The sequence below is a fragment of the Mytilus californianus genome, unplaced genomic scaffold (genome assembly GCF_021869535.1).
Source record: "Mytilus californianus isolate M0D057914Y unplaced genomic scaffold, xbMytCali1.0.p SCAF_1, whole genome shotgun sequence".
Classification (NCBI taxonomy): domain Eukaryota; kingdom Metazoa; phylum Mollusca; class Bivalvia; order Mytilida; family Mytilidae; genus Mytilus; species Mytilus californianus.
In genome coordinates this window covers 94,841,761-94,858,220 of record NW_026262581.1, presented here as the reverse complement: position 1 = coordinate 94,858,220, position 16,460 = coordinate 94,841,761, and the positions used below count along the sequence as shown (strand labels likewise).

Genomic DNA, 16,460 nt, shown 5'->3' with positions numbered 1-16,460 from the left:
TCAAAAGTGTAAGGTGTGACCTTTAAACTTCATAACATCATGTGTAGAGTGTAGACTTACCTAAGTGTTTTTTTTTTTTATTACAACTGATCTATTGGAGTGTCTTTGTCTAGTGAAATAAGTTATATAAACTTGTTTGTTTAGTGAATCATGAATTCTTTATTAGCTTTGGTAAATACAGTAACTATTGAGTAAAACAGGTTTTCAAGTCATCCTTGTTACTTTTCCAATTATTTGATTGGCTAGTGATAACTATTGTTTTTCTTTCAAAAGGATTGTAGAAGTGATTCCATGGTCCAACTAGCGTAAAAGCCAACTTAACTTTAATGATCTCTGTACACATTCAAATTTAGATACTGTAAATATAGAAGTCTGGTTATTCAACTTCCCTAGATTTTTCTTCCTCATTTCACTCTAATTAAGAATAAGGTTATCCACTTCATTTGAACTTTGGTCAATAGGTGTCTCATTGGCAATCATACCTCATCTCCTTATTTTTATATTATCATAGAGGGGCAATTATGACTTCAAATAAAAACAATGCATAAATTTACTGAGACAGTTTATTTTTAATGCTCAACTCATAATGTAATACTTTTTTTGCAATTAAAGAAAGACGGGTATAAACTTTGTGTGTTTCATTGATGAGTATAACAATACTTGGACATTTAATTACTTCTTTAACAAAAAGCAGTGAAATTCACATCAGTTTTCTAAGGTTATACATTACAATCGGTCAAGTAAATACGCATGAGACAATAGCTTGTAGATAAATGCAAACAAATTGATGAAAACTGTTAAAAACTACATATTGAAAATAAATACCACTTAACACCATGTGTAGAAAACTATGATACATGATACCTGAGTTTTTAATACTATGAATTATCTAAAAAATAATATGTATAATGAAATGATACTGTTAGTAACTTACCATAAAATTACATTGAACAGGGTTTTGAATATATTTAGGGATTTTTTTTTTAGAAAAAAACAACTAGATGAGGAAACATGGTTTAGTTTAGAAGAATCAACATTGGAATCTTTCTACACAACTCTGAATTCGTTTGTGTATGTTTACATAATATAAGTTTCTAGTTTTAGAGTCAATCACAGTGCATTTGTTTTAGTATATTAATTAGTGTGTACTTTCAAAACACCTACTTGCATTATTCACTAAAATGATTGACCTGAATACACAAAGAAATGAAAAAGGGATATTTCTTGTAACCTAAAACAACATGGTAATCATATATTTATTGGAAAATAAAATACTTGTGTTCCATAAATATGGGCTGTTTTTGACAATACAATGGACATGCATCAGGTACTAGCATCATAAATTCATGCAAAATTACTGAAATCTTCACAATTTTAGCATTTGTGCTAATTTTAACACGGTTTTTGTCTAAAATGGAAGTGGCCTCAATTGTGTTCAGTCTTTATGTTTAAATGTATGTTGCATTTGATGATAATATATAACATATATAAAGGTTGAGACTGAACACAAATGCGGCCACTTACATTTAGACAAAAACCATCTGAAAAGTGATGTTTTATGGCATATTTGATAGATTTTTCATATTAAAGCTTGCATTTGAGTGTCTTTAATGACCAAATCAGTTCAAATCTTCTACATAAACTAATTGAATCGACTGAAGTAGACACTTAAGCATTTAAAAAATGTCAAAAATCTTTCATCAGATGTTCGAATTTTAGGCCAAAACTAGCCCTTACCGGACCTTCTCCTTTCAGAAAGTAGCATGTATATTTTCATTTACTTGATTATAATATGTATTAAAAATAGATAGAAAATTTACTAATTTATATCATAGACAGTGGCAGATGAGGGAGAGGGTCAATCTAGGAGTGAGTTTGCTCTTATTTTGGAAATCTTTCTTAAAATCACAAAAAAATCAAAAGAAATTAGGCTAGAACCACATACCCACACCTCTTTATACCCCTTTCTACAGATGACAGTTCTTTATAAAAACATTAAAAGTCACATTTTACTATGTATTACTATTAAATCAACAAATGTGAAGAAAAGTTGTAATGTAAATATCAATAAGAGAGCTGATAAACACCATCAAATATGTTGATAATCAAGTAAGCCAACAGGAGGTCATAATATGGTCATAAGCATTCAGAATAGTTTTCAACCACATGGTAAGACCTAAATAGACCAAGACTAGGTCTGTTAAGAATAATTTCAACATAGACTGATGATCCCATATTTAAGTGGACAAAAAACACTAACAACTGCACTGTAAAGGTACCTGTTTCTGATCAGACATTAACATATGTCAGGGTTAAACTCCCTATGTAACATCTTGGTGAGTGGAAGACAAATCATATATTGAAAAACAAACAATGCAGTTCCTGAAACAAATGTAAGGGCAGAAAGAATTGATATAAATCTAATTTGCTTATTTTCTTTTATATAAAACTGATTTGAAGTACCTTCAAACCCGGGAGGGGGGGGTTCTCAACATGGGATTTTTGGTACAGAGGTGCAGCTGACCATTGACAGTTTACCTTAGTGAAATAACAACCCGTTGATATATTTGAGATATCAAAAAATGACCAATTCCAAATGCACATCTTAGTATACCTTCATATTGGAAGACTCCCCCCTCCCCCTCGTGCTTCAAACCCTCTCTACAAATTATTTCCTGAAAAGGCAAAAACTGAATGACATCTATCACATGTGTTATTAAATAATTCATCGATAATATTTGGCCTAACATTTGTATCACAGACTAGATTACACTGTAACAAATTATTTGCATAGTTGTCAATGGTTACATATTGACATAATGTATTTACATAGGCACTATTTATAAAAAATAAATCTAATTTAAAAAATAGCATACTGGATTGTTAAAGGCATGTAAAATAATACTAGTGTATAGCAGCTTATAAAAAAAACTTACAAACTATAAAAACCATGTTTGGACATTTCAACAAATACATTTTATTTGCATAATTTTTGAATACATTTTTTTAACAAATAATGTTAATTGTGTATGGTCAACACAAATCCCCTTGCCTGCTGCAAAATGGTTAAACATACCTTTTTCTTGCAATACATATAAAGGAATAGGCCAAATGAAAAAAGTCCAGACAAGTACATTTTTCATGGAGCAAAAGACACATTATTCTGTATAATATTTGTAATACTGAACACTTCTCTAATTGGATGTGTACCTCACCATCATACAAATCATAAAGCAGAAAATTAACTTAATTTAAAATAAAGTGTTGACAAGTACAATTTTCATTAACAAATATTTAATCCAAGGGCTGTAATTCTGGGAAAAAATGGGTCATCAATGAAGAAAACCCAAATTTGATATGTAACCTCACCATTATATAACTACAGACCAAATATCAGCTCACTATGTACAGGCATTACAAAAAAGGCAAGACAGCTGTTGAATTTAGGTATTACCATAGGTTGGATGGAAGGACGGAATAACAGAGATTGTAACACAATATGCTAAAAAAAAATTGAGGACACAAGACAAATTTTCCTCAGACAGACAGATAATCACTGAAATTGGATGGTAATAATACTTTCTAAATCACTGCATTAGTGTCATATGGACAGCTTTTTTACTTATAAAATGATCTGAAATGCTTTACCTGTTTATCAGTTTGAAGTCAACTGCATTTGGGTAAAGCATTATAGCAATAGATAGTGTGACAAGACAAAGCCTTAACAGTGCTAGGCAAATGCTTGAAACTGACTTCTATAAGATGTGCTGTTGTATGAGAAGCACTATACAATTTTAACTGTAAAATTTTGTTTAAAGATTAAATATCTTTTGTGAAATTATCTGGCCCTTTTCGTAAATGCAAACACTAACAGGATAAATACTTTAACATCAGAAGGTATGACCAAAGAATAGTAAGCACATTGGGTATTTAGCAATTTTCTAAACATTGACTTCTGACAGAGGATTCATCCATCCAATAGGGCCTTGGCAGTAGATCTAGATAGGGGGTTCTGGGTTTTATCCTTACTTTTTTAAAAATCATGTAAAATTTGATGAATATTAAGCTGGAACCCCTAATAACTCCCCTTTCATCTCACATGTTTTATTCAAACATGGAGCATGAGCAAATAAATAAACCAAAGCTGTTAGTAAAACCCAACAACCAATTAATACTGCTACTGCTTGTTGCTAAGGAGATTCATTTAATTTATGACTAAGAATTTCACAATCAATCAAGAGACTCCAATTTCTTTTCCTCTATTGCTGAGGACATGTATTTTACTTTCTAATCCTGCCAGTGTATACACTTGAGATGACTTTCTCTTTCCTATCAATGCTGTACCACTTAGGATGTCTTTATATTTGATTTCTCCTGAATGGTTCATATCAATGTCTTCTAATAAAATACCAAGCTGTTTCTGTAAAATAAAGCATAATTCAGCTTTATGATATAATTTGATATCAAAATCTAGATTTTATTCAGCAATAGAATTAAATGAAAGAGAATGTATGAATCATACAATTTCATTTACTACTGAATCAAATGTCCAGTTTGATGGAATTTTATCACGATGACACATCAACTACATCAATCAATGTATAATTTCTAAATTGGTGGAATTTTATCACAACATTAATTGTTGCCAGTTAATATATATATTCTTGAAGAAATTTTCAATAATGATATGCCTAATTGTTTTCAAAATGAATTTACAATTTGGTAGATCTATCCACAATGTTCCAATTGCCCAGGGTTTCCGCTGGTGGTCGCCATTTTCGCATTTTGCGAAAAAAATAATAATTGTGGCGATTAAAATTCATCATTTGCGAAAGAATTTGGCGAAAGAAATATATAAAACGATTTAATTTTCTTCCATCTTGTTTATTTATTTTGTTTCGGGTTTCCTGGGACTTTACCTGCCTTTACCTGACAATACTCGGAATTCACCTTGAACTCATTAAGATTTTGACAGAAAATCAATTATCAGCTGATTGCATTTTATAGATGTAGGCAACAAAGGACTAATTAATAAAGGTGTTGATTGTATTGTTTGGCAAGATGATATGGTTAAATGGCGTCTGCACATGTCACATAAAGGATTTATTAACCACTTTGCGACGCACGTGTTTGAAGCAAACTTTATACGTCTCCTCTCCTTATTTTATTAACGATGGTCTGGAAAGGACCATCTATTGTTATGACGAAAAATGTTCAAAAGCAAGAAAAATCTCCGACTTTATCCTTTGACTTTGATATAGATAATTGATTTGAGAGGGTACTTTAAAGTCGTTTTGGCGACGCACGTGTTTCAAGCATAGTTTTACGTCTCCACTTTTTCATTGACAATGACAATACCTGGACTTAAATCTTCTTTATTATCAAAAGTAAGTGGACCCCTCTTTTAGGAAAGTTGTTCCGAATATAATGTATTTTCCCCCCTTTAAGTTAAAAAAAGCAAAGTTTTATTTTTAAAAGTAAACTTTCAGTGTTTATTCATTACAATATAGACTAAAATATAAGTTTAAGAGAATAATCATAGACAACAATAGGGCAAACTCATTTTATATTATTTTTTTTTTTTGGGGGGGGGGGGGGGGTCGAAAGAAGGAAAAATTTGATTGAAACATATATTTATGTTTCTTAGCGAAAAAAAACAATACAGTGGCGAAAAATATATTGTTTTGGCGAGAGAGGTGGCAAAAAAATAATTGACCCAGGGGAAACCCTGCAATTGCCTGATTGTATTGCCACACATGTACTGCCAATTATTTAATACCAATGCTCTTAATCTATTGTCCATTTTGGTGGAGTTAATCCATAATGACACACCAATAAATTGTATTTATTCACTAATGTACTTTTTAGTGGATACCTAATATACATTTTGCTGGAGTTTATCTATAATATTACACCAATATCCTAACTTCATTGTCTAATATAAAATTAAGAGATGTGGTATAATTGCCAATAAATCAACTATCCTCCAGATATCAAATGACATAGATATTAGCAACTGCACATTTTAGTGGAGTTTATCCATAACGATAAACCACTAACCTGATATTTTATTGCCTAATGAAAGTTAAAATGGAGTTTATCGACAGGGATACACCAAAAACCTGATTTTAAGAAATACTGAAACTGAAATCATGTGTTGTTTTAAAACAATATTCTACACTGGATAAATAATTAAGTGAAAGAAAATTTATCTCTTTTTCCTCAAGATATAAGTGTAAAGTAAAATATTTTCCTATGAAATATTGTCTCCAAAGACAATATTTCATGACTTTGTATCATGAAATTTTGTCCCCATCTGTGAAATAATGTCCGAAAAGGACAAATTTCCATATGAAATTTAGTCTATATACAGACAATATTTCATAGATGGATATTATGAAATTTTGTCTTGTTAAAGGGAGGTTATCCAAGGTTTTTTTTTTTGTATATTGAGACAATATTTCATAGATGGAATGTCATGAAATTTTGTCTCATGAAAGTGAGGTTATAAATATTTAGTATTTTGGATAATGGTATCATTAAAGTGTTCTATTTGATTGATAGTTACAAACAAATCTGCATAATTAATTAATGCAGCAATTTATGGTTAAACAAATACTATTTTATGGAAAACAATTTTAAAAATTCCAGAAATGATCACAATTTCATGACAGGGGATTTCTCAGGGAAGTCATTATAAGATTAAGAAATATTTTTATGGACAGAATTTCACAGTGAAATGTTGTCATGGACAGAATTTCACAGTGAAATGTTGTCAAGGACAGGATTCCATAGTGAAAGTTTGTTCAGAAGGAGGTGACAAATTTTCCTGGACAAGGACACTATTTCATAACAGTGTCCAGGGACAATATTTTATATGAAATTTTGTCTGACAGACAATAGTTCATGGAGGACATTATTTTATGTTACATACGTTCATGACTAAATATAACTCTCACTGATTTAGTAGATAAATTTCCATCAGATCCAACCCTTAAATATCTTTACTTAATAAAACCAGTTTTTGAAACAGCTAAATTGCCTCTTGGTAGTTGCAAATTTTGTCAGAATTGATTTCCTTCTTATAATGAAAAACAGTGAACCTACATTTGTTAGACGTAATCCTGCAGTTTTCAGTGCCATCTTTAGATCCTCACTAGAAAGGTTACCACTGTGATCTTTATCCTGTTGTAGGAAAGCTGTCTCTATTTCAGGTCTGTGTTCTCTTAAGAACTTTGTAAATAGCCGCATCACACTGGTTTGAGACTAAAATCATAACACAATTTCATGTAATGGTATCATACTAGTCTGAGACTATAGTAAAACATAAATAATTGCAATGTTAACTTTAAAAACAACATATCAACATATCAGTCTATATACATAGAATGTAAGTCAAACTGGTCATTTTTCAGTAACATCCAGCATTCTAGATATCTTCTTATATCATCATAATTTTCAATTGGTACAGTTACCTAAGAATAATGTAAGGTTTTGATATTCTCTTGAACAAACTGTACATCTTACTAGTAAATCTGATCATATCTCTCCTATACTGATAAAATTGAGAATGGAAGGGGTGAGATTACTCTTAAATACCAAGCAACATATTGATCACTCTCCTACTTTAATAGTATACTATTTTTCTCTGATAACAATTCAACCCATCATTTAATATACTGATATCTATCCCGTCATAATTTCTTATTTCTGATATCATAGTTACACTTATAGCTCTCCTACTTAATGAATATCTCTGGTATTTGCATGAACTAACATTTTTTTGTTAACTAAATCCTTTTCTTACTTACTGATATCCTTGGGAGTTGAGACCCACCACAAAATCACTGAAATCTTTTTACTTCTTACTGTATATCTCTGATATCCCTTAATTAAACATGTAATATGCTTATATCTCTCTACTACTTCCTGTACATTTCTGATATCCCATAATTAAACATGTAATATACTGATGTCTCTCTACTAAATTACTGTATATCTTTTCTTTCCCTTAATTAAACATACAATATACTGATATCTCTCTTCTACTTACTGTATATCTCTGATATCCCTTAACTAATCATGTAATATACTGGTATCTCTCTACTACTTACTGTTAATTGCAGATATTCTTCCTAACCCTACATGTAATAAACTAATATTTCTATACTTAGCTTGTATATCTTTAAAATCCCTGTGACCCCCCTGGTAAAAAAAATATTCTCTTAAATTACAGAACAACTATGAAATCCCAAAACAAATCATACAATTTAATTATACATCTCTCCTACTTACTGTATATCGCTGATATCCCCCAGATCCACCGTGTAATATACTGATATCTCTCTCACTCTGAAGATCTAAAATTCTGTGGTAGTTGGCAGGAGACAAGTTCATTTCCTACAACAAAAGGTTTTACTACTTATCAAATGACATGTTATTGATGTACCAATATTCAATCTTTCTACAATAATTATATTTCATTTTGCTTAATATGCATATGGTCCTGAAAGCTGAGTAAGACTTAACTATTCTATTGACTGAGACTATACTTATATAAGTATTACATCAAGACTTAACCCTAAAATATTTTTAAAAACAACACTTAACCCTAAAATATTTTTTAACAATATCAAATTTACAAAACAAAATAAAAATTTCATTTAGAAATTCATGTGTTTAAGTCTGTGTGTAATTTTATTCCACAGTCAGTGGTAAATTCAGGGGTAGGCAAAGCCACTTTACAAGAACCCAAATGATAAAAAAACAAATAATATATTTTTTTCACAATTTTTTCACCTTCATCCTCCAAGGTTAATTTATTCAAATGATGTATTGCTTTCAAAAATTGATCTCCATCACAAAAACATATTTTGTCAAAATAATAAAAATCTGTATCAATCTTATTTACAAACAAATTTCTCTAGAATTCTTGGTTTTAGGAAGACATATTACTTATAAAAAAGGATTCAAATACAGATATGTATAGAATTTTTTTTCTTCTCTTTCAAAGTAAGATTGAGGATGCATTTTAGTTTCATTATAGTTTTTTTACAGAGACAATTAAGTGAATGTGATTTTCAACAGAACATATGACAAGATGTTTATCCTTTTACCTAAAATTGGCTTATATATGGCTGAATAGTATGACAAACCACACCATGCATTAATATACCTCAATCATTGCAACATGGCATAATGCAATTTTCTTTTTTTTCCTATGATACATGCCATTATATTTATTCTTTTATTTCTTCTATCTGATTAACATGAATATCTTTGAGAGCAAAATATGTTATAGATACTATATGAAACACAACAATATCAGCTATATAAACTAGCCAACATATTAAGTCTTCAAACATAGTACAATGTATATGTATGTGAATAAAAAGAGATGTAGGGTATATCCCAATGAGACAGTAATCCAACAACACAAATAATAGAAAGATATCTAGATGTCAAAATACTGTCTCCAAAAATAGACTAGTGTTTATACAAAATGTCAAGATCTGAATTGTGAACACTCATTTGTCAACTTGGCAATGTTTATGCTTGGAAGATGACCAGTGTCCCTGCTTGGTCACCTTTAGTCAGATTGAACATGGTTTGAGAGTTAGCCAATACAACACAACTAATATACATAAATTTTACAACATAATTACAATGACATATATCTTAACACTTCTAAGGTTCTAAAACCCAATCTACATATCATGCATATAACATGCAGACCAAATGAACAGATGTAATGATCTATGGTGAAGATTGTATTTCCCATTCCACTTATATAATGTACTTAAACAATTGGATTTTGACCAAATAAGATTTCAATATATATACATTTATATATAATTCATGTTATGTTTTAATTTTTGCTAGTTCTATACTACAGGTACTTCAATATATGTACAGGATTTGATAAACTGATCTCCCATCATTGTTAGTTATCAAAAATTTGCAACATTAAATGCATATAGTATTTAGAGTATATAGGGAATTAGAGTAGGCTTTTGTATTACTACACATAATTTGTAATTTAATCATTTTTGCATTGCAAATGAAGTTAAATGGCAGGACATTGTGATTATAACATTTTCTTTTATCTATCTGATGATAATAGTTTTATTGTAACAATAGGACTTTAATGATTTACTGAATATAACCTTGATGATTCAAAGGATATATTCCCTGTATGCTATCTATTGACATCAGATTTAGAAATATTTATCCCCTCCTAATATTGCTTGACTAGCTGTTGGACGCTAAATTTCCAGCAGCAAATATTAGAATAGAGAATGGAACTATTACATGACTATGCAGGATTGTAACATAACAGCACATGGTAATACCCTGTTTTTTTCTTAGAGAGACACATTGAATCAACTTTTTACTGTGCTAGCTCACAAAGTAACAATCAAAAGGTAAAACATGTTAACTTTCCTGGACACTTTATTATGACCTAAGGCTCACCAGTTCTTGCTCTTACTCCAAAATGCCTTGTGTCTGGCTGAGAAGCAGTGAAAAAGCAGTAAATACAAATTTGAAAGTCTTTGGTTTTAATCTGCTCTGTAATTGATTCCACAACATCCTGCACTCTAGGTGAACATACTTCAGCAAAACCACTGACAGTGTTCTAATATTGAACTATATGCAATGATTATTGATGGAATTTAACGTTATTTTCTGTTTGTCAATTCAAGTTGTACTGCTAGGGGCTATTTAATTGGCAATTACATTCAACCTTCAGCATAATCAATTCCTATGGAATTTGCAATTGTAACCTTTTCATTTTAGATACAGAGATTCTTCAAAGAAACATATTAAACTATTTTTTTTATCCAGATCCTACTATTGGTGCAGTAAAGGATAATGAAACTTATTTATTTAACAGGTACCAAAAAAGAAGTTATTAGATGGAATTTTATTAAAACTATCAGCTAACAAAATTTAGTGACTGCTGAATTATCTATACCAACTATTGTTCTGCTTTATACTTAATTTTTGAAAACTAATAAAGAAAAAATCATACAGATAAAATGGAAGATAGAAGAAGTTATAATAAATTTCCCAGAATTCTCTTCACCAGAGATCCTCCATGACACAAATCATGCTATGAAGTGATGAAGCTGTTCTGTAACTGAACAACCTGGCCAATAAATACTTACCCCACAATTCTGAAAGCAGGCAATTAAAAAATTGAAACCTTTATATATTATCATTTTTCATGAACAGAAATTAATTAAAAAAAGATGTTGTTCTCTCCTTGGTAAAAAATGTTGTGCCCTTTTGGTTGTTAGTGTTAAAAGAATAATGAACTGTGAATTTGTGTATTATATCTACGGCAACTTAATTTACATGAAAAAATATGTCTTTAGGTAGGATGGTACTTTTTCATCATACATAAACAATGGGTATTGTCAACAATTGCAAATCATGGTGTGTACTCTCTAGAGATTTTTTTTAAATATGCAAACCGTAACTTTTAATTTGTTGGTATTTACTTTCATAAAAATAATAATACTCAAATATCTTATCTTATGAAATAATGCTTTCAACAAAAACAGGAAGTTTTTGATTTTCAATAAAATTTTAATGTTGATTTGAGTAAAGAAAGTAACTCAGATGAATTATGGAAATTGAGGTTCTCTCTTTTCGATATAAAAACAGTAGGTTGTAAGATTGATATACCTTCAATAGCATCAAAATAAAAATGGTGAATCCCATTTTACTTTTAATTCCCTTTAAAAATTAATTCTAACATGTCTTCACAAATTCATTTCAAATTTTTATAAACTGATTTGTTGTTCAATGATTACATGGTTTCCCCCTACATAATATATTTAAATTGTGTAGGTTAAAATACAAGAAGGTGACATAAAAAATTTATTGGTTCAATAAAAAGCATGATAAAAACTACATTATTTCAAAATATGAAAAAATTCTATCATCTACATTAAATAGGTATGAATTAAATACAGTATTTGTACATGCAAGTCAGTAATTTTACAAACTCAGTCTTCTTTTGACATACAGTAAGGCTACATAAAATTATTTGCAATTCAATGCCATCAAGTATTCAGGTAAAATTAACTATTATCATTACACTAAATGGTTATCAGTGACGGAATTTCCCTTTGATTGAAAAATTTATCATGATTTATTTACATAAAATGGTCCCAAAATTTTTTGTTCATGAAACTAGTTGCTCCAAGGAGCTTGAATCTAGAAAAATATGTAAAAAAGTGTCCATTCAAGCCCCTCCCCTCCTCCAAATCAAATGATCCTCCCCTAAGCGGTCATAAAAATATAGTTCAATTGATTGTTTCAGTCATATTGGTATTTAAGTCTTTTTCTATAAGAGTTTTCAAGACAATAAGCAAAAATTCTTTAATTGGTCAAAAATTGTCATTTAAAGGCAATAACTCTTATATGAAACAAATTGATGGTTTCAGACATACTGACAGTTCTGAAGATAGTACTTTGCTTATCATTTCTGTTGGTTACAGTATATGTCTATCTATCATATACTAGGAACAATTGTCAAAAATTAACATTTAAGGGCAGTAACTCCTATCAGTAGCTATCTTATAAGTTTGTAAATATGAAAAGGAAATAGATCTTAACATTCCGAACATTTTCACCATGTAAGATTTTCGTATCTATTTTGGTTTTCAAGATATAAAACAATTACTTGTTTCTTTCCCTTAAATTCTTTTTTTTTAAAGTCATGAACAATAGATAACGGATGACAGAAGCCAAGTTCTTTCAGAATATCATCATAAAAAGCTTACCAAATTAAGAACAAGATAGACAACAGTGTATAATTATTGACTGGCATCTGACACATACTGTACTATATAAAGGGATAAGCATGTAAATCTTAAAAGCATTATAAAAATGCAACATAAATTTTGAAATAAAGCAGCCTTTTTTTGGTCATTTTTAACAAAATTTATAGTAAAATTAGTCTTGCATTGACTATGGCAAAAATATGCAATTACTGATTTATGCAATTTTTCTGATATTGACCTCGCTTTAAATTTTACTTGTTGTGCATTACATTTAACTAAATTAACATTAATCCTTATGTCACTGAATGATAAAGTAAGATTTTTTTTCAGCTAAGTAACCATCATGTAAGTTAACACCTGTACAGGTTTTGATTACATAGCATTTATTTTAGCTTAATAATTTTGTATAATTTTTGAATTATCTCCCTTTTCCCAATGAATGAAAATGACCATTTTTTTTAATACAAGCATTTTTTCTGTCAACTAAAGGTCTGATCAGTGACCAGTGTATTGCGTTGGTAAGCAGTGACATTACCTCTAGAGATATGTAGGTCAGTGTTGGCTGGAGTTTGACCATGTTTATGATATTCTCCATTCCCTCGTCTCCCATTGGATTTAAATTTAACTGAAAATACAAATCAAGGACATTATGATCAATTTTAGAGTAAAGTTTAATTTTCAACACAATTTGTGCAACATATGGAATAGATAAGAATTAAAAGTTCCAATATTTATGGTATGTGATGATTTTCAAGAAAGTTTTGTTTTATCTGCTATATACTTGCTGTGTATGATAAATAGATTATGTCTCTAATGCATTGACTTTCAAGTGAAAAATTAGTAGTAACTGGTTTTTTTTTTTTAGGTATCACATAAAATATCTGTTTAAACAATAATCAGACATACAAACACAGTCGTTCTGTTTTCTGTAATGACCTAAAATAACTTACTATCAATGATTCTAACCCTGTATTTTGTTTGATACCATTACTGAGCAAACTGGCAGCTTTCTTGTTGATTCTGTTATTACTACAAACAAAAATCATAGACATGAAGTAATATTCTTATGACATTGTCTTATAATTTGTTTCATTCACAGCTATTCTAGTCTACATCTTTAATTTTTCATATTATCTTCCTTTATTTTATAAACATTTTGACTCTCTTTATACAAAGTAATCAATTTTGTAAATCAAATCAGACGAAACACCATTGCTTAAATGTTTTCCTGAGACCAAGCACTCTTAGTTACTGTACTTACCTGAGATCAAGCACTCTATATAAGTTTCTTATTTACATGAGATCAAGCACTCTCAGTTTCTTATTAATCTGAGATCAAGCAATCTGAGTTTTTTTTTATTTACCTGAGATCAAGCACTCTGAGTTAACCTGAAATCAAGGAAGCTAAGATTCTAATGTACCTGAGTTCAAGCACTCCACTTTTCTTATTTACCTGAAATCAAGCACTTAAGTTGATCATTTGCCTGAGATCAAGCACTCTAAGTGTGATATTTTTATTAACAAGAAAAATGGATTATTAATACACAGCATGTTGACATGTATCATCGCACATGCATTACCTGTCCTTTATTGCCGATTGGGTATTTTAGTTCAGCTTATATCTATTAATAACAACCAATGATATAAGGAATTCCCTACTGGCCACTCTTGGCATCTCGCTCTCTAATTGCTTTGTGAGATGTGGGAAGGGAACCAATCAGAACTAGGCCCTTATTTCAAATCATCCAATCGGCAGAGATAATTAATTAATTATCATCCTTTTGTTTTAATTACTGCGCGCCTCATTTAGGCATTCTAGATAATACAACTGCATGAAGCAGATGCATTGCAATTTGGCATTAGTGAATTTAAAATCCCATCCTCACCCACCCTATTTTATTTTTTATTTTTATAGAGATATTTAGGTTGCTTCATCAACTGATTATAGAAATATTATTGATTTAATTTAACTGTATATTTTATAAATGAGTAGAGTAGATTATATTACAAGAACACACAGTTTTGGTTTCATATTATAAAATGTAATATTCCCTTGAGTGGAATACCACAGATTATTAATTAATTAATTTGTGTATTGTTTTCAAACTGTACTGTTGTTTGTGTTTTATTAATATGAAATTTAAGCATTAAACTGTGGTTCTTTTCCCAAACATGTCTTTGTTTTACACTAGTAACCATCTGGATTCACAGGTTTCCTGACTGGATTCCGATCAGAGTTAGACATTGACATGCATCTGATCTGAGACTGGTATAGATTCCAACAGCATATATACACATACACACTATACATATACACAGGGGGAGGAAAAAGGGGGGGGGGGGCTGTTTCAAAGTGATGTGGATTAATTGATCATTTACCTGAGATGAAGCAATCTAAGTTTCTTATTTACTTAAGATCAAGAACTCTATTTTATTTACCTGAGATCAAGCACTCTAAGTTGATCATTTGCCTGAGATCAAGCACTGTAAGTTGATCATTTACCTGAGATCAAGAACTCTAAGTTTCTTATTGGTCTTCAAAGAATTCTGCATTTCTTTCATACCCCTCTCACCAAAACCATTCCAGGATACATCCAATACTTCTAAAGTTTCATTTTTCTGGAAATTAATTAACAAATTATTCATGAGATCTAACAGTAATTTCAAATAGTACATGTATATATGAATTGTGGTGTATATATCATTAAGATAGCAACAACAAAACAATTAACCAAAAAACATCTAGAACTAAGTAAGTTGACTTCAGCTTCCAATATGTCAAGATTTGAATTGTTTTAGATTAAAAAGTAGAGAATAAATTCAACAGAAACTATCAAAGCTCTCAAATCAACACAAAATTCTCCAAATAACAATTAATTTAGATAGAACATAAGATAACCACTGACAAAATTCCAAACTTGGGAGAGGCAGATAAACATGAAGATAGGTTAAAGCTTGTTAACATATAATAACAAAAAATTCTATTAAAGGGGCATTAGCTACGAGGTATTAAAAAAATTAAAACATGATTTTTTTTTTGTTCAATCATTTATGAAAGTAAAATAGTGAAATACTAATCTGCTTTTAGCAGCCAGTTTAGTTCAATTTTTTAAAAATAAGCTAAGAAACATCACTGATGAATTATTCACTTGCAAGTGAATAATTCGACCTCATTGAACCTGTATTCATGTGACCTTCAATTAAACCCATTAGCTAGAGATTGGTTACGCCATGTATTAGTCGTGTTCAGCCATTAAAAGGAAAAGAATGTCAACATCGAAAGTCAAACAAAGGTGAACCATTTTGTTGACTGACTCGATCCACAAAAAATCATTCTTATACAGGTAAAAACGATGATTAAATTATTTTTTTAATCTATAACATGAAATCAAACAGACCTAGAAAAAAGTCCAATTGCATGAGGTCGCTATCTATTCATATTTATGTTTATGTTTAAATCGGGTTATGTGACCGTCGGCAGTCTTCAGAGGTCACCTTGATGGTTAATTAGATGGTGTCTAGACTAAAATACACACAAAATGCTGATATATATTATCGAGTCTATGCATTGTTAATTGTTTATTTCAGACTTTTTGAAATTTGGATATACGTTTTAGTATGTTATAAATCAAATATGAAAATTTTGAGTAAAATCAGTGAACATGA

The 16,460-nt window shown here is 30.1% G+C and overlaps 1 protein-coding gene across 3 annotated transcripts in view; it reads right to left on the bottom strand.

The window, feature by feature from the left end:
* Nucleotides 1-545: 545 nt before the first annotated feature.
* The window catches only part of LOC127710389 (uncharacterized), a 35,214-nt gene continuing 19,299 nt past the window's right edge, over nt 546-16,460 (bottom strand). For all 3 annotated transcript variants that reach the window (XM_052216227.1, XM_052216223.1, XM_052216235.1), the window contains 6 exons: nt 15,298-15,413; nt 13,745-13,823; nt 13,330-13,419; nt 8,296-8,400; nt 7,108-7,266; nt 546-4,420 (listed from right to left, as the gene is read on the bottom strand). In XM_052216227.1, the coding sequence (XP_052072187.1) occupies nt 4,235-4,420; nt 7,108-7,266; nt 8,296-8,400; nt 13,330-13,419; nt 13,745-13,823; nt 15,298-15,413 (735 nt within the window). In that variant the 3' untranslated portion in view covers nt 546-4,234. The remainder of the gene's footprint in view (nt 4,421-7,107; nt 7,267-8,295; nt 8,401-13,329; nt 13,420-13,744; nt 13,824-15,297; nt 15,414-16,460) is intronic.